The sequence below is a fragment of the Python bivittatus genome, unplaced genomic scaffold (assembly GCF_059951505.1).
Source record: "Python bivittatus isolate LINGU-HERP-01145 unplaced genomic scaffold, Pbiv_v1 ctg000070_np1212, whole genome shotgun sequence".
Lineage (NCBI taxonomy): Eukaryota > Metazoa > Chordata > Lepidosauria > Squamata > Pythonidae > Python > Python bivittatus.
The window spans coordinates 2,699,190-2,724,455 of record NW_028277034.1 but is presented as its reverse complement, the minus strand read 5'-3'; the positions used below and the strand labels follow the sequence as shown (position 1 = coordinate 2,724,455).

Genomic DNA, 25,266 nt, shown 5'->3' with positions numbered 1-25,266 from the left:
AACAACTTAGTAGGAAAGGATAGTTTTGGCTGACTAGGCTTTTAGTTAAAACTAGCAAATGCATTTGGTGTAGTTTACTAAAGCTTGCTAGAATCAAACATGCATTAAATAAATATGTCTTTTTTGATAAAGGGAAATGAGTTTAAAGTCCTTCTAAAAAGATTTACTTTTCCTCCAAGACTGCTTTTTATTCACATCTTTGTAGCCAGACAATAAATGGACAGAACAATGAAACACATTAGGAGTATACACAATTTAGACATATTGACAAATCATTTAACCCAAGTCAAGAATAACAAACCAACTAGTCCAAGGTTTTTACCTTAAACTATGTTTAGCGAACATAATTTGTAAATAACTTGGTCTGCATAAATAAGTCAGAGTTACAGTAAACAATGGTTTACCATTATGTGATAAAGCAATTACTGACCACATTGTATATAAAAATAAGTCTAGAATAAAAAGACTGGGGCACATTGCTCTTTGTTCTTCCCTTCATGCAAACAGTTAATGGGGAAAAAAAGAGATAGCTTAACATGAAAAGCTCAAGATTACGCTTTATCGCATTCAAATGAGCCATAATTTATAGGTCTGGAACAAATTTTGTTTATCACTGGTTTACACTCCTACCTTGTCTGGACAAAATAGATCATAATTTCAGTTTGAGATGTCACAGTGAACAATCTCTACCTGTTTCATTTCTTTTCCTATTTGTACAAAGGGACAGTAATTGATATGAGACTGCCACTCAAGACCAGAGTTCTACCTTACTCTGCTCATTTGTTGGTAGACGGTATCAAATATTATTAATATAAAAATTCATGACCCGAGTCATGGATAATGCCACTATTGAGATTATACATTGAAGTGATTAATTTTAACTAAAATTTGCAGAAATATAGTTAGATACTAAAAAAAGACGTTAACAGCAGTCAGCAGAATTAGAAAACAAGTTCAGAAAAGCTACAAAGTAGCTTTACAGCTCAATTATCTTCAGTGAGATTAAACTGAGTGGTTATTAATGTGGTTTGAATAAAGAAAGTGTAACTATTTTACAAGGTAACTGGCCATTTTAAAAAAGCTATAGTATGCAACAGAATTTTAAATTATTTTACTTGTCCATCATTCTATGTTGAGTGAGCATTACATTAATAACTGCTCTGTTATATAATTGCAATTATCTAAAATAAAATTAGCTAAACTACAAAATTTCAGTCTTTTCTGTCTTCTATTTTACCTCATGAAGAACACAGTGGCTCAATTAGATTTATAATCTCATTAAAATTACCCTTGACCATTTTAAAATGAGTTTCAAAATAACCAAAAGTTGTAATTTTATTACTCACTCTAAAGACACCTCCAACTGAGTAAGTGTTTTTTGTAAGTTGAGGATGGTCTTTTCCTGTTGAAAGAGATAGAGTTATGCATGTGGTGTATTTTCTTTTCCTGTAATTTGAAATCTAACATAGCATTAATGAAACTATGTAGTTCAACAAACTATCCTTTCTCTATCCTAACCAAATAGTTCTTTCAAAGTTCCTGCAACAAGTACATAACATTAATACACATTACATTAATATACACATATCAATACAACGTTAATATACATTTCATTTATAGTTCTCTGGCAACCATTCATAAGCAATTTTTAGAAATTCATGATTTTACTGTCAGCTTAAACAGCAAAGTTATTATCTTTAACACTCCTAAGCATTTATTACATATGCATTTATTACATATAACATTGTACTTATTGTCTTTCAGATAGTTTTTTTGTTTTATTATTTATTATTATTTTATTATTAATTTCCAGTAATTAATTTCCACTAATTTTATAGCAGATTGCAGACTGCAGAAGCCAAGTTATGTCTTTAAATGAGTAATGATGTCCAAAGTGAAGTATAAAAATATTCAAGTAGCAACTAGTGGCTGGGGGGAAAATGGGAGAAAGAGAGAGAGGGAGGCTATCAGAATGTCCTTTTTATAATATTTTTTTTAATCTTTATTTTTAATTTTTAATTTTTAAAAAATCCTCTATGTATCTTTTTTTTGTTTGCTTCTTTTGCTTGCATGTTTTATTTCATCAATAAAAAGATGCATTTTTTAAAAAACACAAAAATTCCAATAGATTTTTACACTGAATCATTTTCAACAAGAAATATTTTAGAAATGACTTCACTGCATTTATACTGTTGGAGATGCAGTGAGATTAATGCTTTATTTTGATTTATGGACAAAGGAAATGGACTTACAGTCAAAAGACTTACTTTTCTGCATTGGAAAGACAAACATATAGCTCCAACTATTCAGTGGTTTACAGAATTGATTAACATATAGTGGTGCTTAAAAGCTGGTGGACCCTTTTGGAGGTCCTCAGAAATCCAGCCATGACACACTTCCACATACCTGTTGTGAGGATAAGACTTTGATACTGAATACCCAGAATTCTGTTCTTTAAATAAGATGGGATCTCCCACACACACTTGATTATCATCCCATTGATTAAAGCACCTGGCTCTAATTTCCTCTTTAAATGAACTGATAATCCTAGAGGTTCACATACTTTTGCCACACACAAATATGTAGCTACGGATCTTCTTTTTTTAGATTTTTTATTTCACCTTTCTTATTTTTATAAATAACTCAAGGCAGCGAACATACCTAAGACTCCTTCCTCCTCCTATTTTCCCCAGAACAACCACCCTGTGAGGTGAGATGGGCTGAGAGAGAGCGACTGGCTTAAAGTCACCCAGCCAGCTCTCATGCCTAAGACGGGACTAGAACTCACAGTCCCTCGGTTTCTATCCTGGTGCCTTCACCACTAGACCAAACTAGCTGTCATTTTTCTCAATAAATAAATGAACAAATATAATGTTTTTGACTCATTTATTTAAACCTAGACTTTTTAGGCCTTTAAAATAAAACAGAAAAATCTGGTTGGGGAACACCCTTCTCTGGGCATCCTCTTTTGGTAACTTGTCAAATATCATTTGTTATATGATGCCTCTCACTACCTTCAAGCTAGGAAGCAAGGCATAATATGAACTTGGCAAAACTACTATGTATCCATATCTGGGAGAAGATGATCACTCTTGGCTAACTTTTATACTTTTTGTGTCTATATTTTCCCATTAATTTTCTTGTGGTAAGGAATGTTCTCTACAGCACAGAGCTTAAAGTAACCCATATGAGATATCTCTGTGGGTATTCTTGTGTGTTTGTGTGTGTGTACAGGGGGAACATTTGTGCTCCATAGGAGGAATGGAGCAGAAAGATTTCCATTTGCTTTTCCAAACAGTGATGTGACTTACATAAAGGCCATCCATTTACTGAGGGCTGAGAACAGCCTTCTATCATCAAAGTGGGTAATTGCTGAATTCTGCTTGATCCTCTTATCAATGTTATCTAGTGGTTCCAGCACCAAAGTTAAGGTCAGGTGCCACCTATTAACCAGAACCTTATCTCTCCATCAGCCATCATGGTGATATGGGACTACAAAGGGAACTTACAGTGGGGCAAAAAAGTATTTAGTCAGCCACCAATTGTGCAAGTTCTCCCACTTAAAAAGATGAGAGAGGCCTGTAATTTTCATCATAGGTATACCTCTACTATGAGAGACAAAATGGGGGAAAAAATCCAGAAAATCACATTGTCTGATTTTTAAAGAATGTATTTGCAAATCATGGTGGAAAATAAGTATTTGGTCACCTACAAAAAGCAAGATGTCTGGCTCTCACAGACCTGTAACTACTTCTTTAAGAGGCTCCTCTGTCCTCCACTCGTTACCTGTAGTAATGGCACCTGTTTGACCTTGTTATCAGTATAAAAGACACCTGTCCACAACCTCAAACAGTCACACTCCAAACTCTACTATGGCCAAGACCAAAGAGCTGTTGAAGGACACAAGAAACAAAATTGTAGACCTGCACCAGGCTGGGAAGACTGAATCTGCAATAGGCAAGCAGCTTGGTGTGAAGAAATCAACTGTGGGAGCAATAATTAGAAAATGGAAGGCATACAAGACCACTGATAATCTCCCTTGATCTGGGGCTCCACGCAAGATCTCACCCTGTGGGGTCAAAATGATCACAAGAATGGTGAGCAAAAATCCCAGAACCACACGGGGGGACTTAGTGAATGACCTGCAGAGAACTGGGACCAAAGTAACAAAGGCTACCATCAGTAACACACTACGCTGCCAGGGACTCAAATCCTGCAGTGCCAGACGTGTCCCCCTGCTTAAGCCAGTACATGTCTGGGCCCGTCTGAAGTTTGCTAGAGAGCATTTGGATGATCCAGAAGAGGACTGGGAGAATGTCATATGGTCAGATGAAACCAAAGTAGAATGTTTTGGTCTAAACTCAACTTGTTGTGTTTGGAGGAGAGAGAATGCTGAGTTGCATCCAAAGAACACCATACCTACTGTGAAGCATGGGGGTGGAAGCATCATGCTTTGGGGCTGTTTTTCTGCAAAGGGACCAGGACGACTGATCCGTGTAAAGGAAAGAATGAATGGGGCCATATATTGTGAGATTTTGAATGAGCACCTCCTTCCATCAACAGGGGCATTGAAGATGAAACGTGGCTGGGTCTTTCAGCATGACAACCATCCCAAACACACCGCCTGGGCAACGAAGGAGTGGCTTCGTAAGAAGCATTTCAAGGTCCTGGAGTGGCCTAGCCAGTCTCCAGATCTCAACCCCATGGAAAACCTTTGGAGGGAGTTGAAAGTCTGTGTTGCCCAGCGACAGCCCCAAAACATCACTGCTCTAGAGGAGATCTGCATGGAGGAATGGGCCAAAATACCAGCAACAGTGTGTGAAAACCTTGTGAAGACTTACAGAAAACGTTTGACCTCTGTCATTGCCAACAAAGGATATATAACAAAGTATTGAGATGAACTTTTGATATTGACCAAATACTTATTTTCCACCATGATTTGCAAATAAATTCTTTAAAAATCAGACAATGTGATTTTCTGGATTTTTTTCCCCATTTTGTCTCTCATAGTTGAGGTATACCTATGATGAAAATTACAGGCCTCTCTCATCTTTTTAAGTGGGAGAACTTGCACAATTGGTGGCTGACTAAATACTTTTTTGCCCCACTGTATGTCCTGCATGCTTTTCTTTCTCAGGTGGATATAGCTAAGTTCTTAAGGGTTTCAATTAACAGCTTCGAGCTAGCTTTCTCAGATTGGATAGTTGTCTTATTCTTCTCTCTGATTCCTCTTAATATTTTTAAAACAAAGTTGTTAAAAGAAAAAGAGAAATTAACAGAAAGGACAAGGAATATAGGAAAAAAAGAGAAAAAGGGCTATAAATATTTTTGAGTTAAGCAGAAATGAAATTGGAAGCAAATTACTCCCCTATGTGGAAGGACACCTAAAATCTAATTTGCAAATGCCTATCTTTTGGAAGGAAGCGACCCATCCAAGAATATGCTTGTCCACTGCAGTAAACCTGCCACATTTGAAGGGAATCATACATGAACAACAGTTGTTTTCTATACAAGCCATGAACTTGCTGTGGAAACAACACCCAGAATAGCTCTGCCATTCCAGTTATCAATAATTTTACCTTAAATATCCTAAATTCTTCTTTGGTTGCATGTCTAGCACATAACATTCCGCCCATGATACAGTAAGAATTAAGATACAATGGTTCTGATAATCCATTTCATATCTTGTATAAATACCTTGTTAGCTAAATTGTCTTCTAGATATGCAATTTTTTCAGTTTTTTCATCTATACTTTCCTGAAGACTATCTTTTTCTTTATCCAAGGCATTAACAGTACTTCTGAGCACACTGACAGTCTCATCTTGTGATGAGCTCTTATTATTGAGCATCTCTGAAAACAGCAAAAAAACAACAAAAACTTTAGTTAGCTCACTTGCCTTGAACATGTAAAACTCTAAACCCTGTGAACACAACAGTATTGGTGAGTTCTTCTGTTCTGGATTATGAAATTAGTGTTGGCAAATTCTCTTATTGCTAGACTACTCCTAACAAATTATTGGGGGAAGAATAGTCATCCCAATTTAATATAAAAGTACCAATAGAAGAGAATATATGTAGCTCAGGGTTGCATTGTGGAGTCCTTGAGGTTCTCTGAGCTTGGTTGTTTTCTTGCAGACATTTTTCACCTTTATTATCTAATTTTATAACTTTCTATTTTAATCTACATTTTTTTAAACCATTTCTATACATTTGTATGCCAGAGAGGCTGCCCACCAGCTCCAGCCATTATCTATTAATATTATAATCCAGGATTTAAGAATGGTGAAAAGGAAAAAGAAACAGCGTGTCCACTCTGCTACACAGACTTCATCTAAGCCACTGAAGCAGCAGAAAATGGACGACTATGCAGTAAACAAGCAAACTGCTCCAGTATTTCGGCAATGGATTCTTTCTCAGACAGATCTAACTCTCGTAACTCACTGGAATGGGACCTACAGTCAGAATTAGAAAGTCAACAGCTCATAGAGCTTTCTTCCTCCATTGCAGAGAATGTCACCTCTCCCTGGTCTACACTGGTATGCTCGGCAGCCGCTCTGCTTATGCAGGATGGGGATGCCACAAATTTAAAAAGGGAGAATGTAACAGATTTTATATCCAGACAATGTCTGCTTACAGCTCAGATGGTTATCTCAATCTTTGATCTTTTAACAACAGTCATAGAAAAGGTTGACTCCCTGAAGGAGTCCTTTGCAAAGTTTATTGAGAGTCACCCAAACAAAACAGAAGAAATTAGGAAGGAATCAGCCATTCACACTGATGGACACTGGGTGGCTAGTACAAAGAGCAGACCTGGCCCCATTCCCAAAAATGTAAGGAGAGGAAAGAATATCTGCAAAGGAATTAACCCTCAAACACAAAATGGGCAGAGAGGAGACAAATGTAATTATCACTTACAGAATAATCAGATCACATTGCAGATTTATGACAACAGGTTGAATAGAGGGCGATGGGACAATAGAAGAGCTGTTATGCTGTCCTTGAGTCAGCTGCTCCATTGTAAACATTCTCTGATAGATTTAAAACATTCTGAATGGCATGTAGGGACTATATCCGAATTTTATTAACATTCAAGCAACCTACAGTCTCTAGTATGCTTTTCGGAATGGAGCCCTGAGTACTTTCTCAATATTTCCAATACGCATCTTTTGCTCAGAGAAAATGAGCCCACTTCTGGATCAGTCTCTTCAAGAAGATACTATTGTTTTTAAACTTGATTCTAACAGCTCTCATACAGATAAACATGAAATGGTTGCATCAGCAATAACCCTGAGAAAGCAGAGTAATAATCTACAAAATGTGTTAACTACAGTTAGGGAGTCTGTGGAGGAAGTGCCAGAAGAAATGTTGATTGATTTATTTGGTGTGCTACCAGAACCAGAGCAAGCAGTTATTATACAGAGACTGGACAAATTAAGAGAGGCACTAACAACACAATCCACAGCAAAGCCATTAATTAACCTGGCCCTACCAAGTACTCAGGCCTGTGTTAATATTCCCACTGAACAGAGTGTTAAGAATTCTACAGTAAAGAAAAGTTCAGTTACACAGGCTGACAGTCGGGAAATTGTAGTGCTTAACCCAGTCCCCGATAATCTGCAGACTGTTAAAAGGTCTCAGTGTATAAAGATCTCCAAGTATGCAGACCCCAAGGATACAGCTTACCTCCTGCCCCTACCAGAGTCAGATGTGCTCCTAACATCTTTCTATAAGGTGGATCCCCAATTGTATCCCCCAGGAAATGGGTGCAAATCCTTGTGGGGGCCAGATGGGGATGCTGCAGAGACAACCAAGAAGGGTGAAGAATTTCCAGTTCAACAACCAGCAGTCCCCCAGAGACAGAGGCTTGCCTCGGAGCCCCGTATTTTTCTGGGGCTATTTCTGCTGCTCCTGAGGATGACTTCTTAAATACCCAAAATAAACCCACTTCTCAGTCAACTGTATTTAATAATAATCAGTATAAAACAGGCTGCACTTCCACCATACCTCATAACCATCCCTTAACCACTGCCATCACTGAGAAGATACAGTGGGGCAAAAAAGTATTTAGTCAGCCACCAATTGTGCAAGTTCTCCCACTTAAAAAGATGAGAGAGGCCTGTAATTTTCATCATAGGTATACCTCAACTACGAGAGACAAAATGGGGGAAAAAATCCAGAAAATCACATTGTCTGATTTTTAAAGAATTTATTTGCAAATCATGGTGGAAAATAAGTATTTGGTCACCTACAAACAAGCAAGATGTCTGGCTCTCACAGACCTGTAACTACTTCTTTAAGAGGCTCCTCTGTCCTCCACTCGTTACCTGTAGTAATGGCACCTGTTTGACCTTGTTATCAGTATAAAAGACACCTGTCCACAACCTCAAACAGTCACACTCCAAGCTCCACTATGGCCAAGAACAAAGAGCTGTTGAAGGACACCAGAAACAAAATTGTAGACCTGCACCAGGCTGGGAAGACTGAATCTGCAATAGGCAAGCAGCTTGGTGTGAAGAAATCAACTGTGGGAGCAATAATTAGAAAATGGAAGGCATACAAGACCACTGATAATCTCCCTTGATCTGGGGCTCCACGCAAGATCTCACCCTGTGGGGTCAAAATGATCACAAGAATGGTGAGCAAAAATCCCAGAACCACACGGGGGGACCTAGTGAATGACCTGCAGAGAGCTGGGACCAAAGTAACAAAGGCTACCATCAGTAACACACTACGCTGCCAGGGACTCAAATCCTGCAGTGCCAGACGTGTCCCCCTGCTTAAGCCAGTACATGTCCGGGCCCGTCTGAAGTTTGCTAGAGAGCATTTGGATGATCCAGAAGAGGATTGGGAGAATGTCATATGGTCAGATGAAACCAAAGTAGAACGTTTTGGTCTAAACTCAAATTGTGGTGTTTGGAGGAGAGAGAATGCTGAGTTGCATCCAAAGAACACCATACCTACTGTGAAGCATGGGGGTGGAAGCATCATGCTTTGGGGCTGTTTTTCTGCAAAGGGACCAGGACGACTGATCCATGTAAAGGAAAGAATGAATGGGGCCATGTATTGTGAGATTTTGAGTGAACACCTCCTTCCATCAGCAAGGGCATTGAAGATGAAACGTGGCTGGGTCTTTCAGCATGACAACCATCCCAAACACACCGCCCGGGCAACGAAGGAGTGGGTTTGTAAGAAGCATTTCAAGGTCCTGGAGTGGCCTAGCCAGTCTCCAGATCTCAACCCCATGGAAAACCTTTGGAGGGAGTTGAAAGTCTGTGTTGCCCAGCGACAGCCCCAAAACATCACTGCTCTAGAGGAGATCTGCATGGAGGAATGGGCCAAAATACCAGCAACAGTGTGTGAAAACCTTGTGAAGACTTACAGAAAACGTTTGACCTCTGTCATTGCCAACAAAGGATATATAACAAAGTATTGAGATGAACTTTTGATATTGACCAAATACTTATTTTCCACCATGATTTGCAAATAAATTCTTTAAAAATCAGACAATGTGATTTTCTGGATTTTTTTCCCCATTTTTTCTCTCATAGTTGAGGTATACCTATGATGAAAATTACAGGCCTCTCTCATCTTTTTAAGTGGGAGAACTTGCACAATTGGTGGCTGACTAAATACTTTTTTGCCCCACTGTATATTGACAGCATGAAGACCAGTGCAAGATAAACACTCTAAACATTTTAATGTGGAACATAGCAGGGTGGTATCGACTTAGAAGCCTTATTCATCTTGATCCTCTGAGAGGCAAAGACATTATTTTGGTGCAAGAAACATGGACTGATGAAGACCTCTTGCTTGACGGATACTACTCATATAAATTAGAAGCAAGGCCAGGCAGAGGATCAGGGAGATTGAAAGGAGGGTTGGGTATATTCATCTCTACCTCCTTAAGAGTAGAGCCTAAGCTTATCCCCCCTCTAAAACAAATGGCTTCTTTTTAAGATGGGCCTTGACTCACTGTTAATTATTAATGTTTACTTCCCTCCATTGCAAAGAAAATCAGAAATCACTGCCATATGGATGGGGTTGGTGTCAGGTTCGGCCAGCACGGCGCTTCAGGGAAGCTTGCAGCCGCACCGGACGAACTCTGCCGGCGGTGGCTAGCTGAGGGAAAGAGGAACTGAAAGCGCCGCTAATTAATGGGCCACCTGCGCCCAGCCAAACAGGAAAACCGCAGCGGAAGTTTTAACTCTACACTGATAAACGGCGCGAGCCAACAATGAGCGGGGCCGCAGGCAGTGAAACGAGATCACCACGCAACTCAGAACCCTCAGGCTTTGCACGTAACGGGGGGGAACCAACCCAGGCAGGAGGGGGCTGCCAATCAAGGACAATGGACCCTGGCCGAACCTGCCATCATGGACAATTAAGGGGGATTATTGGGGGGCCGATAAGCCGCAGCAGTAACGTGATCGCAGGGCGAAAAGCACGGGAAGGGGGGAGTATAAACGAGTGATGCAAATGTACCAAGCAAGTCCTGGCTTTGCTTGTAACCACATGAGTAAACCTTGTACGCATGAGTAAACCTCTTTTGTGAACCACACGTGTCACGGGAGTTTCTCTGTCGAACGGGGCAAACCTTACAGTTGGAACACTATGTTAATAATCTCCTGGAATACCCAAAAGCTAGGGTCCTGTTAAGGGGAGATTTCAATGCCAGATTGGGGTCGGATGACTATACATTATATACTAAATGTCATCAATACCCCCCCCGGACTCTAACTTACCCAACACCTCCCTCACACGACTCTCTAAAGATAAAAGAGCAAACTATGCTGGTTTCTGCCTTGCCAAGATGGCAAATAGGCTTAACCTTTTTATATCCAATGGATCGTTGACAGGAGACTATCCTGGTGAAATTACATTCATGGCAGAGGTTAAAACCAGCACCACTGATTATATTCTAACCTCTGTGGATCTAATACAGTATATAAAACATTTTGAAGTTGTACAGCTTCTAGAAAGTGATCATCTATCACTCTGCATACATTTGAAGCTTGTTACTAGGCAGATGCTCCCCGAGGACTGCTTCCCTCCTGCCATTTCTCCAGCAGGTCAAACAAGATGCCAGGTAGCATGGACCCAGCAACTTGAACAGAAGGTAAGGAAAGCATTAGCAGAGGACTGTCAGATTCAGCTGGCATGGCAGGGCACGGCCAACGCCACTGTTCAGTTTCACCGCCCCTAGTCAATTTCACCGCCTCAGGCACAGGCAGCAGAAAAGAGGAAGTAGGGCAAACCGCAAGTCAATTGCTGGCAGGTGGCAGCAATTCAGGACTCAGGGCAGGAGTGGATACTTTTTAACAAAGCTGGCTTTCCCTCGAATGCTCGGCTCGGAAGCGTAGCAATCAGCGAGCAATTAAGAAGGCCCGGCTTAGCCTGCAGAAGAAAAGCCCAACGAACTCAACAACCCCACAAACAAAGGACAGTAATCAGGGAGACAAAGAAACACGGCTGAATCTGCCATTTAGGCGAGGGGGAGAATACCATGGGCAAACCAGTAACCCAGGCAACAGGGAGAAGGGCGGGAAAAGGGGTAACTCCGGGTCAAGGAGGGAACCCTATAAAACCGCTGTATGTAACCACGCCAAGCCAACCCTGGCTTTGTTTGTAACCACCTGCATTACACCTGAGTAAACTACTTTGACCGAACCTGTGCTTCGTGAGAGTTTCATTTGGCGCTGAATGTGGCAACTCTTACAAGGATAACTTTCAAACAATTTGATTGGCTTTTATACCAGCCAACTCCTCTCAAAATATACTAAAATTATACAAAAGTCTAGTACAAAAGGTTCAACCACTACTGGCACGTGACCCAGATTTCTCAGTTAAAAGGCCCTCCTTCGCTTTGAAGTCATGGTTTGATAAGGACTGTGTGGAAGCAAAGAAAGCCCTCATCTTAGTATATAAGATGTATAGAACCGAGACCAAAGATAATAATACAAAGACTCTTAAACACCTGCTTATACTCAAAAAACAATATAAGCAATTAGTGGCATTTAAGAAAAAACAAGACGCAAGATCCACTTGGGAACAGCTTATTGAGGCAGCAAAGAAAAAGAACTCATCCCTATTTTGGTGTTTAATAGCTTGCCAATCTGCTAGAACCCATACCCCACTTAGATTCGCATATCTCATCTGCAGTTGATGAAGGACTTACCCGAGTGGCTCCCTGTATCAGTGCTTGAAATTAAATCCCTTATTGATCCACTTAGGATGGGGAAGGCCCCGGGAGCCGATTTTATTCTTGCAGAACTGCTGAAAAATAATGAGTGGTGGATCCCAGTCCTGGTGTCGTTATTTACCTATACTGACAGTACGGGATACATCCCAGATGACTGGGGTTGGGCGATTGTTGTTCCTATCTTCAAGAAGGGAAACAGGCATGACCCTGCAAATTATAGACCAATAAGTCTGCTAAATACAATTAGCAAACTTTATACTAAACACCTACAAGACAAACTTAAGGTCTGGCTAGATCGGGAGAACCTGATAGCAGAAGAACAAGCCAGGTTCAGAGAAGGGAGAGGCACTACTGATCAGTTAATTTTTACATCAACGATATGGTAAAATGGATAAATAAACCAAATCATCACCCCCAAAAATAGGAGATCGCAGCATTGCCCTGACGCATTATGCAGATGACACAGTAATACTGTCTAGGATACCAGTTGGCCTAAAAAGAGCCTTGCAAGCTCTGGCTCAATACTGTAAAAAAGATAAATTGGAAATAAACTACCAGAAAATCAAGGTTATGGCCTTTGCTAAAAGGTCAAGAATTCGCTCATGGTATCTTAACGGTCATAATATAGAACAAGTGACCACCTTTAAGTACCTAGGTATGGTCATACATGCCTCCGGTCCAAGGAAAGCGCATTGTGAATATGCAGCTGCTACTGGCCAAAGATCAGCCAATGCCATTCTCAAATTCTTCCACTCACAGGGAGGACATTATGTTCCTGCCGCAATTAAGCTTTTTCAGGCTAAGTCGCTTCTATACGGGATCCAGCTCGGACCCCCCAGCTTCCTGTTTTACACCCTTGAAAGGGTACAATCAAAATTTATTAGAGCAATTTTCCAGATGCCCTATTGTGTTTCAAATGCACACCTACGGCTGGAGACTGGGCTGATAAAAGTAGAATCAAGAATCTGTAGAGCTTCCTTATACCTCTGGCTAAAGCTTAATTTTTTTCTTCAAGGCCTTGCACCATTAATCCTTCAAGACAAATTCTCCTCTTCATGGATCAAGGCTGTAGAGTCTAACCTTGCAAAACTAGATTTTTCTCCTTCCTCAATACTTGAATTGGACTATGAACAGGCAAAACAAAATTTGAGATTAAGGGTAGAGGACAGAGAGAGACAAATGGAGTTAGAGAAAGTTCCATCATTCCTGTCTCCAGACTATACTAGATACATTGTTAACCCTGCCACATATCTTAGCCAGTTAGAGACAGTGAACCATCGGAAAGCCTTTTCACTTGCACGATGCCATACGCTTCCCTTAGCTGTTCTGGATGGCAAATACAAAAAGATACCACTGGCTGAAAGGCTCTGTCCCTGTGATTCCGGAGAGGTAGAAACCACTGGCCATGTCCTTCTTTGATGCTCATTCTATAAAGACATTCAAACAAAATTTATTCATCCGATTATTAATAGGTATCCAGGCCACTGATACCAACTATCTACAGATCCTGCTTAAAGACAAACAGACTATAGTCACAGCGCAGGTAGCTAGATTCTGTGCAGCAGCATCAAAGATTTGTCAGGATCTGATAAATATCTTATTGTAAATAGTTTTATGTAACCAACACTTTAATTTTAGATATTATCATTTTATCATCACCTTTATTATAGTTTAACGATCAATAATTATAGGATATCATAATTTAAAGAGTAATAATTACACTACAGTATAGGCCGCTTGACTTCATGTATAAATGACATTTAGGCGGCCAAATTATAATTATGATATAGATTTTACTTGATATTATTTTATCTAAGATTTTTAATTAGATATGTTATGTGCATTTTTAGTTGTACTGGTCTATGACTGTAATAAACTGATTGACTGAATTTCTGAAAATGCTAATGGAATTATAGCACAGGGCAGAGCATAAGAATGTATGTACTCAATGCAATTTATATTTTATAGACAAATAGTAAATTTCTATTCCTAATCTCATTTCATTAATTCATGAGTTTGGTATTCTGTCTAGTTACTCTATAAATTGGAGCAAATTGGATTTGATGTCCTTGGGTCAAAGCAATAATTTTGACAAGTATGAGAAATGGAATTTTAGGTTGTATTCTGGCTTTTTGTTTGGCTTGATATAAGAACTCCAAGAACTGTTAACTTACCCCTTTATTCAGAGATAAATGAAATACTACAAGTGTCTATAATTCCTTTGAGCGTTTGGGTTGTCAGCATTTGGATTATTTTTTTTTTGACAAAGGGGCAAAAGTTACTCTCAAGGAATATGTTCACATTCTCTGTAGTTCTGTTTACCAAGGCTTTTTAAACTTAATTTTGAATAACTTTTCATTAATACTGTTGCATGTATACTTTTTCTATTATCTAGTTTGAAATAATAAAGTTTAAAAATATGTGGAGAGGAAGAGAGGCTGACAACTAGAATAAATTCAACCTGAAAGCTAAAGTGTTCAGTCTCAAGTTTGGACTGGAAAGTTATTATTTGTCTTATTGATATCCTGTTCACTCCTAGTAAAATCTGTCTGTGACAGGAGGATGGCAAGGGAATGGTCCCAACCTTTTGTTTAGAGGTGAACCAGGTTATTTAAACTCTTTTTCTTAAGTAATACAATCTCATTCACCTATTTTGTTCTCTAATATCACAATGTCCTCTTGAGCTGAATGAAGTTCATTTTCTTTAAGAGACAGTTGATGTTGTATCTCATCTAGGGATTTCTGAATCTGTTCATTTAGTAGTCTGTAAAATCAAGACAGTTAAGTTAAATACAATATTTTGAAAATGCAAAGGCACAGGATATGTGTCCTTTTTTACTGCATCTTTGGTGGGTATTATAATTTATAAAGAAATAGTAGACTAGAGTGACTACAAGGGCAATCAGTAGTTATACCTTTTAGGCTAATTCCTTATGACTGGATGACTTCCAAGAATTAAAAAACATATTTCCTTATGAAGGCCCAAAATTGTCCTTTTAATTTTCACGATGAGAGAGGATATCACCAAACATAATTGCATACTGAAACTAAATGGCATTCCCTTTAAGAGACGTACAACCCCTTTCCAATGAAATAGGAATTTTGTGGAGTCCTTGGTGCTCTCTGAGCTAGTTTGTTCACTTGCAGACATTTCATTACCCAACTAGGTAACATCATCAATGTGAGTGAGTATGGGGTTTGCTCCCTGTTTATATACAGGGACTCATCAGGACTCATAGCAGAGACTGTAATGCGGCGCCTAAAAACTATAGCACTCCCACACATACAACCAAAGATATGGATCTGATATGTAGACACTACCTTCGTCATAATAAAAAAAGAACAACTAGAGAAAACATGAAATTATCAACAACATCTTCAAAGGAATAAAATTCACAAGGGAAGAAGAAAACAACACCACACTACCCTTCCTGGATATCCTCATCAGCAGAGAAAATGGCACCAAATTAGAAATGCAAATCTATTGAAAAACGACCCAAACTAACCAAGTGCTCCATTACCAAAGTGACAACCCCCAAGCTCCTACAAGAGGACCTGTGTAAGAACATTATTCAGACGAGTACAAACGCACTATAGCAACCCAGAACATGAGAAAAAAGACAGAGACCACCTATGCAACATCTTCCAACAAAATGGATCCCATGCAATTTTATCAAAAAGTGCCTGACCACTCAACCCACTACAGCACAAGCAACACAAGCTATGAAAAGGATAATACTACCGTACATCAAAAACATCTCAGAAACAACCATCAGACTATTACAACCACACGGCATCATCATAGCACACAAACCAACTAAAGCCCTCCAGAACATCTTAAGTAAACCATAAGACCCAGTAGCCCAAGAAGAAAAAACAGGAGTCAGCTACAACATACTGTGTAAGGACTGTAACAGCCACTATGTAGGACAGATAGGGAAAAGACTAGCAGAGGGCATCCATAAACACCAACTAGTAGTCAGAAGTCATGATGAAAACTCCTTAATCTCACAAAACATGGACAGACTCAACCATAGTTTCAGTTGGGACACTTACCATCCTAGACCAAGTTAAATCCAAAAACGCTAGGGAATTCCTGGAAGAATGGCATTCAGACAAATGAGCCATCAATAGACACATAGTAATAAACCATATTTGCATACCATTCAAAAGAGACAATAAAAAAGCTAAGAAGGAAACAAAAAGACCAGAACACATCTTCTCCAGCAGCCAACACCCAGATAAGCGGGGATTAATACCAGGCAAACAAACAGAAAACAATACCCTAATCAAGGAACTACCAAGGAGAAAACCACACCCCCAGAGCAAACCGCTGTATATAAACAGGGAGAAAACCCCACACTCACTCGCACTGATGATGTTAACTAGTCGGGTCATGAAACAAACAACCAAGCTCAGAGAGCATCAAGGACTCCATATATTCTCTTCTATTGAAATAGGAATTTCATTGAAATTTTAAACTTAATTATTCCATTTATATCCTTTGTGAATGCCAATGGTTATGCTGGTCTATGACCATAACAAAGATTTGATTTGACAATGGTAACTAAGCAATAAAATATCTGGAATACAATTAAAACCAATAAAATGGAATATGCAATATCAGAGTTTCTACCACATTAATTAATGTGGGTCTTAGCTACTCATAAATACCTAATAAAACAGGATTCCCTTAGCTTTTTGTCAGAAATATGAACCAAATTGGTATCTATTGATGTTTTTCACATTTGTGGTGCCACCACAAAGCAAGCTTTAGTTTGTATCCCCATCCAGCATACTTGTGCTGATGATGGGATAAGAAGAGCCTCCGCTTCCTTCTCATATGTATTAGCACAAACAACCAGATTCAGAAGATTTCCTTCAGATATTCAAAACCAATTTGCTCAGGAATTGTGTGTCAGTGCCAGTAAACACATACAGAAGTTTCAGGAAATATGGTATATACTCTCTAAAAGTTCTGCTTATCCGCTTCTAAGAACTCATACATAACAAATATCTGTCTTGTTAATCACTGAATTAATACTGATCTCTAGAACATGTAAATTAAGGTAAACTTTTCTAAACAAATTCAGCATAGCTTTTTTTTACTACTCAATGATCAGATTAGCCACATTATTACTTCCAGTATGTTTATCGGGCAAATTCAAAGCGGGCACCTCTCTTTTAGGGGGATACCACTGATGCAATGACATGAATTACAAATATGCATTTAGTACTTATAAAATACACTGCTGAGCTTACTGTAGTGAATTCAATTCTGTCTTATACTGTGCAGAATCTTCAGATGTGTTTGAGAGCTGATGAGACTTAACATTTAGTTCATCTTCTAAACAGATGATTTTGTTTTTTAACAATGACACTGTAGTTACTTGATCAAGACGTTCCGTTTCCAACTAGAGCAAAAAAATATATATATATTTTCTAAATCTGTGTGACATCTTAAAATTGAATGCATTTTAAAGGCTGCAGTATAAAGCGGTCCTTCACAATAGGTTCCACTAAAATGGTAGTAAGGATCAATGGCAGTGAAATCCACAAGAAGGCAACTGCCTTGTAATAACAGGAATTATTATACAGTGGAACCTCGGTTTACGAACTTAATTCGTTCCGTGACTCTGGTTGCAACCCGAATTGGTCGCAACCCGAAGGAAATTTCCCCATAAGGTTCAATGTAATTACCGTTAATCCGTTCTGGCGTGGAGGACAGGGAGGCGACTATTGCTTGGAGGGGGAGTCCCCCTCCCTACGACCACGTGTCAGGGGCGGAAAATGGCCGCGGACCACGTGTCAGGGGCGGAAAATGGCCGCGGAGCACATGTCAGGGGCGGAAAAATGGCCGTGGACCGTGTCACGGGAGGGAAAATGGCAGCGTATCCTGTTCGTACCCCGAGGCGGAGTTTGCAAACCGAAGCAAAATTTTGCAGCCGGAGCTGGTCGTAACCCGAAAAGTTCGTTAACAGAAGCGTTCGTAACCCGAGGTTCCACTGTATACTGTATTATATATGGCTCCTATCATAATTCCCTTTTCTCCCTCCAAATAATCATGAAATAATGACTAAATAAAAAGTCATAGCTCCAATCTCAATCTAATACTTACTAATTGCCAATCATTACATACATGTTAATTTAGATAATATACTTACTCTTTGAAGAGTGCTTTCCAATCTTGATATTTCCTGTTCCAACTTTAATTTATCTAAAGTATATTCCTCCTGCTGGATCTAACAAAACAAAGTAGCCAGATTCATTTATGAGCCATTTCATTAATAATATTAAAATATCCCTGATTATCCTAACTACATTTTGGAATAAGAAACCAATGTTACACTGTCTTTAAACCTTAATGATTTCCCTCACATGCAGAATTCTTTTTATTAGGATAATTTTATTAATGTGACAGATGCATTCCTATTTTAATATTTTTATTATATTAAACTAAATTAAAAAAAGAAAAATACATACAACTGTATTAACAAGATAATGTAATCTTAAAATTAACAATCATAGTAATAAAAATTATAAGAGCTGGGAAAAAGAACTACCCCAAACAATTTGAATACATTGCTGAAAAGTATTCTCCCTTACCCTTTTATTGAAAAAAAAAATCAAAAGTTGACAAACAATATATTGAATACCAACAATCAATTACTGCAGTTCAGGTATAGCTTCCTCCTTCCACCGTTGCACAATAATTTTTAACAAAGCTCCAAACACAAAAATATTACATCATAAAATGTTGGCCATTTTGAAAGCATGTGCTAAATTAGCATTTCTACTGTATTCATTATTAGTTTTATTAGTAATGTTCTTAGCAGTATGAATATAAAAGAATATCCTAAATGCACCTATTTTGGAGTCTTTATGATGTATCAGTGATCATTTTAAGTGTTAAAACACCCAGGGACAGCTACTTTAAATAAGAAACTAGACCAAAATTATTTCATTACTGAAAACTACAGAAAATATTTATTAAAAGCTGACCTTTAATTTCTCCCTTAGCCCTTCTTTATCTGACACTACTCTTCTGAAATCAGCCAATGCAGTATTTCTTTCTTCTTCTGCATGACTTTTAGTTAGAAAACAAGTTTTTTTCTCTCTCCGTAGATGGTTTAATTCATCCTGAGACTAAAAATACAAAATTAATAGTTTTTGAAGTGATCAGTAAATACATGTATTTTTATTTATTTTAATAAATAAATTTTTATGTTTTTATTGCAATTTTTAAAAGACAAACACAAAAAGAACAGCATACAAAAACAAATTAAAAGGAAACAATACCCAGCATATTAATTATGAAATGTGTAATGCCAATGAACAAAAAGAGATAAAAATAGAAAACTAATTAGAAAAACTAAAAAATTAACATATTGTGATAGTTATTTAATAATGTAATAACAACTTATCAAACTGAGAAAAATGTTACTATTTATATAAAATATTGCAAAATGTATCCCAAAGAGAAATGTATTGTATCATTTTTTGATTAGTAGAAAAAGTAGCCTTTTTCAAAAATGGATTCATTTCTTGAATTCAGTCTTTGATATCTGAAGTAACAGTACTTTCAATCTCTCAGTATAATTGAGAGGGGGAGATGGGCGGCATACAAATGTAATAAATAAATAAATAAAAATACTTGTCTTGGCTATTCCCCATGTAAGATATAACCAATATTGTTCAAAAACTCAGATTCCACAATTTTGGAATATTATTCAAAATAACATTGACATTTTTAACTAAAAACATTTACACAGACGTATACTTATATACATTACACAGTCTTCCAAAAAGAAATTGGGTATGACCAAATCGTATCAGCTAAGTGTACCTTCGAATTTTTTACCAAATTGCCAAATTTCGAATTGCCAAAAAAGAAAATCATATTCCTGCATATAACATTATGAAGTAATTGATTTAAAGTAACTATTCCAGACTGTCTTTCTACCTATTTTTAAAGTTTTTCTGCAAAGTTAAACATTCATGAGACTTAGCATCAAAACTCAATCTATGTCTCAGTAAACACCAAATATGTCCAGCTGCATCTAACCCAGGAAATTAATAATAATTTATTAAACTTATATACCACCTGACTCCCAATGACTTTGGGCAGCTCACAACAATCAATATGTTCATCAAGTAATTACCAGGATCTTAACGGAGATACATAATAAGTAAAGGTATTTTTTATGTGTGTACTTGTCTGCATGCATTCATGAACTGAAAAACATGGGAGTATGCAGGGTGGAATCTCAGGTTATACCTATTCCATTCATAGATAGCAAAACACCTGTCATGGAGTAAATAATTATCCAATAATAATATATTATGCAACTATTTTGTTCTGTATTTACATTTTTTTTTCATTCTAAATTGGAGTTTGCAATAGTTCAATAAGTCTAGGTTGCTTCTGATGAAGCTGCAGATTTTCATTACATTATGTAAGTTTTATACTGACAAATACTGAGCCTCTCTGGATCAAGCATATATTATTTACCTGTTCATAAAGAACACTTAATTTGTCTTTTTCTACAGTTAACAGTTTAACATTAGACTGAATTTCTATCATATGCTTTTCAAATCTGTCTAGCATAGACTGTAGCTCATCTCTCTCTCGTGTAACTAATCTAAGATCTTCACTCTGCAAAATAAAGGGAAAAAAAAGGAAAAAGTAAGAATATGCTATATACATACACATAATATATATTCCCCCGTATCATTAAACAGCTATTACAGGTCAATAAAACAGGTATTACCAGTGTCAGGATTGCAATCCAAACACAAGTATCATTCTGTGCTATGTAAGTCATGGTTTATGTACCTAGGAATCAGTATTCATACAAAACTGCCCCTGGCTTATATTGTTAACATTCCCCATGACTGGAAAATTCTGGTTTTATGTCAGTTATCTAGCCAGGATCTCAACAAACACAATACTAAAACTCTGTTGAATACATTTTGGTAAACCTTCAGCTCACGGGTCCATTTCTTCTCCTCCAGCAGGGCCATGAGTCATCCAAAATCAAATCATTTTAATTATGGTTTAGTCAAAACAAGCCAATTTCTAACCATTTGCTGCCCAGATTCAAATGTAAACTGCAATTAACCTAAAAGAGTTCCCATCTTCTCCTGTGTCCATATTAGAGAGGAAAAAATACATGGACCTGGTGTTCACATAGCTTTGTTATTAGAAAAAAGATTTAGCAGTGCATCAGTGTTTTTACAAATAATAAATGCTTTTCTATAATAAAATTATAGTAACATTTTATATTTTGCATTTCAGGCACCACTGCTTATTGAATCCTTTTAAAAGTTTCATATAAAATATGTCAATAAAAACAGATAAATTAGCTAATTTCTAACACAATTACCTGAAAGAGATTTATCATACTTATTAAGAAGGAAACATCATTGAATTCAATAAAACTGGGCTTCAGAGTAAGCTTCAGAGTATTTTTGGCACTAACGATGTTACACTGCCTCATATTTAACCTCATCTGGAGAAAACAGATTTGATCCTGTGGTTCCTGAGGAAGTGGACAGGATCCTCCGGACTGTAAAGGCCACGACTTGTCATCTGGACCCATGCCCCTCCTGGCTGGTGAAAGCAGCTCGGGAGGTGACATGTGTTTGGATCCAGGCGATGGTTAAGGCATCCTTGCAGGAGGGAGTGTTTCCAGTGCCCTTTAAAGAGGCGTTCGTGCACCCCCTCCTCAAAAAGCCCTCCCTGGATCCTACTGTACTGGACAACTTTCGTCCAGTCTCCCACCTCCCCTTCTTGGGGAAGGTGGTTGAGAAAGTGGTGGCTTCGCAGCTCCAAAGGGTCCTGGAGGAAACAGATTATCTGGACCCTTATCAGTCAGGTTTCAGGTCCGGCTATGGAACAGAAATGGCATTGGTCGCACTTATGGATGACCTCTGGCGGGAGCGGGATGGTGGTAATGCGACCATCCTTGCTCTCCTTGATTTCTCAGCGGCATTCGATACCGTTCACCACGGTATCCTATTGGGACGGCTCAGGGATATGGGGGTGGGTGGCACAGTTTTGTGCTGGTTCACCTCCTTTCTCCAGGGCCGATCCCAATCGGTGGTGATAGGGAGCGAGAGGTCCCATCCTCGGCCCCTTCTTTGTGGGGTGCCGCAGGGTTCGGTTCTCTCTCCACTCCTTTTCAACATCTATATGAAACTGCTGGGTGAGATCATCCGTCATCATGGGATGAGGTATCATCAGTATGCTGATGATACTCAACTATACATCTCCATCCCTGGTGAGGTAAGTGATGCCGTGACCGCCCTCTCGCGGTGCCTGGAGGCTGTGAGGGTCTGGATGGGGAACAACAGGCTCCAGCTGAACCCTGGCAAGACGGAGTGGCTGTGGGTTAATGGCTCCTCTGTATCCGGGACATTGTCATCGTTGGTTCTGGATGGGGTAGCACTGCCCCAGACAGACCCAGTGCGTAATTTGGGGGTCCTCCTGGACTCACGGCTCCTGCTCAAAGAGCAGGTGGCAGCCGTGGCCAGGAGGGCTTTTGCACAGCTTCGGGTTGTGCACCAGTTACACCCTTTCCTGGATCGGGATGCCTTGCGAACAGTCACTCATGCCCTCATTATCTCCCAGATAGACTACTGCAATGCGCTCTACAGGGGGCTACCCTTGAAGAATATCCAGAAGCTTCAGCTGGTCCAGAATGCGGCCGCGCGAGCAATTTTTGGGGCCCGAAGAAGGACCCATATAACATCTCTGCTCCATGAGCTGCATTGGGTACCGGTTTGCTTCCGGATCCAATTCAAGGTGTTGGTTATTACCTTTAAAGCCCTACATGGCATGGGGCCAGGTTACCTGAAGGACCGCCTTGCCCCCACGATCTCAACCCGTCCCACCTGATCTCACAGAGAGGGCATGCTTCGGATCCCCGCGGTAAAAGAACTTCGACTAGCGGGGTCCAGAAGGCGGGCCTTCTCTGCTGTGGCCCCCGCCCTTTGGAACATCTTGCCCCCGGAGGTGAGACAGGCCCCCTCACTCCAGGCCTTTCGGAGGGATTTGAAGACCTGGCTCTGCCATCTGGCCTGGGGCGGGGAGGGAGGATATCAGAAATGGGGTTGGCTGGCCCCTTAGCGGCCTGGTGTGGCCCCTATCGGCCTCTTGGATTTTTTAGCTTTTTTATTTTTGTAATGTTTGGTTTTTATAACTTTTAATTGTATTTCTGATTTTAGTTTGTTGTAAGCCGCCCAGAGTCCCCCATTGTAGGGAGATGGGCGGGGACAAGTTAAATAAATAAATAAATTTAAAAAACCTAGTTTTTTTCCCCTTATTAAAGTAAGTGTATATTATTCAGTCAATATGTCCAAATAGTGTAGGATACTGCCTGACTACCTCATTTCTACTACAATCCTTTTTATTCTACTGGCTGCCAACAACTCTGACAGTAATTGGCAGCTGTGATCCAGATCTCCTTTTTGACTTCATAGTCAGGGGTGGCAAGAAATTGGATGCAGGTAAGTGCAGAGGAGGAATGGACCTCTAAAAGGAGTGAGCCAAGAAATGAAACCGAGCACCCCGCCAAAATATGAAAGCACCGTCCTCCTAGTAAATAATCAGTCTGCTAGAGGAAGAATGGTCTGACCCATATCTGATGGCTGACAGCAGCTTTATAAAGCTAAGAGGTAAAAGATAATTTTGAGGAGTAATTGGACTTTATGTGGTACCATTAAAATATGATATATTAAACAAAGTAGGCATTACCTTTTCTGGAGATTTGAGTAATGGGCTAGATCTTCTTTTAAATATTTTTTGGAGACATTCTAGTTCTCGCTTATAATAGTCCCTGTCTTCTTCTATGGTCTTTACAAATGCATCTAGGCGAGAAGGTGACTTGTCTCCAAGTGCTATACCACCCTCAAGCCTCATTCTCTCTAGTTCTATGACAAGTTCCCGATCTGCAACAGAACACAATCAGCAAGGATGAAATTTCTATACACATGCAGTCTTCAGCTGAAGCAGTCTAGATTCATTATGAACATGATAAAGAGCAACTCTTTCATCAATTTTCTATTTCTAATGAAAATTCCTCAAAAGGACAGGGAAAGCAGTAAAATTTGGAAAACAGGGTTCAAATTCATAAGTTCTTTGCTATTACTGAAGAACATTTGTGCTATTAAGACTATTAAGTCTGTTAACTGAGTATACACTTTTAATTGATAAAGATGACTTTTAGCCAACTAATATATTAACTGATCATTTAAACATACTTACAGATCAAAATTGCAGCAAAATTTTAATACAATATTGAAAGTACAAAATAATATTTTACCAAAAATGAATAGTCATTATAAGTGCTTAGTCATTTTCTTTTTCATTCTTCAGTATAATCATATATGAGAATCAAGATGGCCATTAAAAAATTATGCCCCTAAACTTGCAGCCTCATGAAGAAAAACCCTAACCGAGTTTAAATCAAACTTTGATTAATGTTTCAATTTGTCTCTAAAAACAACACTCAGAAATACAAATAGCTGATTCAAAGACAATCTGATAATATATTTGTGACTATTTAGACTGAAACATCTGGACACAGCTCAAAATTCCCAATTTACAACATGAGTAAAGAAATAAAAGCCAGAACAGAATTTGCGAACGTGGCATGCATTATTTTTCAATACAGTAATATATTTCTAGCCTGCTTTTACCAATGCAACGTAGTTTCTGCTGAGTGAACCATTCAATATAGTTATACTGGGTTAGATAAGATACTTTGGTGCCTCTAATACTCGCACGTTGGCAAGTTCTAAATAGGTGAACGATAGCAAAGACTTCAAAGTTTAAATGATATTAATAAATAAAAAAGCTAAAACCAAACAATCATTCAAGAAGTGCACATTTAATATTTTACTATGGAATAAGTAGATGGAAAGTAACCGGCAAATCTTCCACTCTCTAGATAATTATAATGCTAGCAAGCCAACTATTTGTCAATTGTAGGATGCAAATAAATATACTATTTTAATATATAGTAACCAAACATTTATTTTAAGGTTTGCAAAATAATATTGC

At 38.7% G+C, this 25,266-nt stretch overlaps 1 protein-coding gene across 3 annotated transcripts in view; it reads right to left on the bottom strand.

The window, feature by feature from the left end:
* CEP135 (centrosomal protein 135) overlaps window positions 1-25,266 on the bottom strand; it is a 56,361-nt gene that overhangs the window by 12,970 nt on the left and 18,125 nt on the right. For all 3 annotated transcript variants that reach the window (XM_025168114.2, XM_088130926.1, XM_088130932.1), the window contains exons 11-18: window positions 23,959-24,152; window positions 20,713-20,856; window positions 19,203-19,346; window positions 18,365-18,442; window positions 17,463-17,614; window positions 14,849-14,964; window positions 5,698-5,852; window positions 1,347-1,402 (exon numbers count right to left, since the gene is read on the bottom strand). In XM_025168114.2, the coding sequence (XP_025023882.1) occupies window positions 1,347-1,402; window positions 5,698-5,852; window positions 14,849-14,964; window positions 17,463-17,614; window positions 18,365-18,442; window positions 19,203-19,346; window positions 20,713-20,856; window positions 23,959-24,152 (1,039 nt within the window). The remainder of the gene's footprint in view (window positions 1-1,346; window positions 1,403-5,697; window positions 5,853-14,848; window positions 14,965-17,462; window positions 17,615-18,364; window positions 18,443-19,202; window positions 19,347-20,712; window positions 20,857-23,958; window positions 24,153-25,266) is intronic.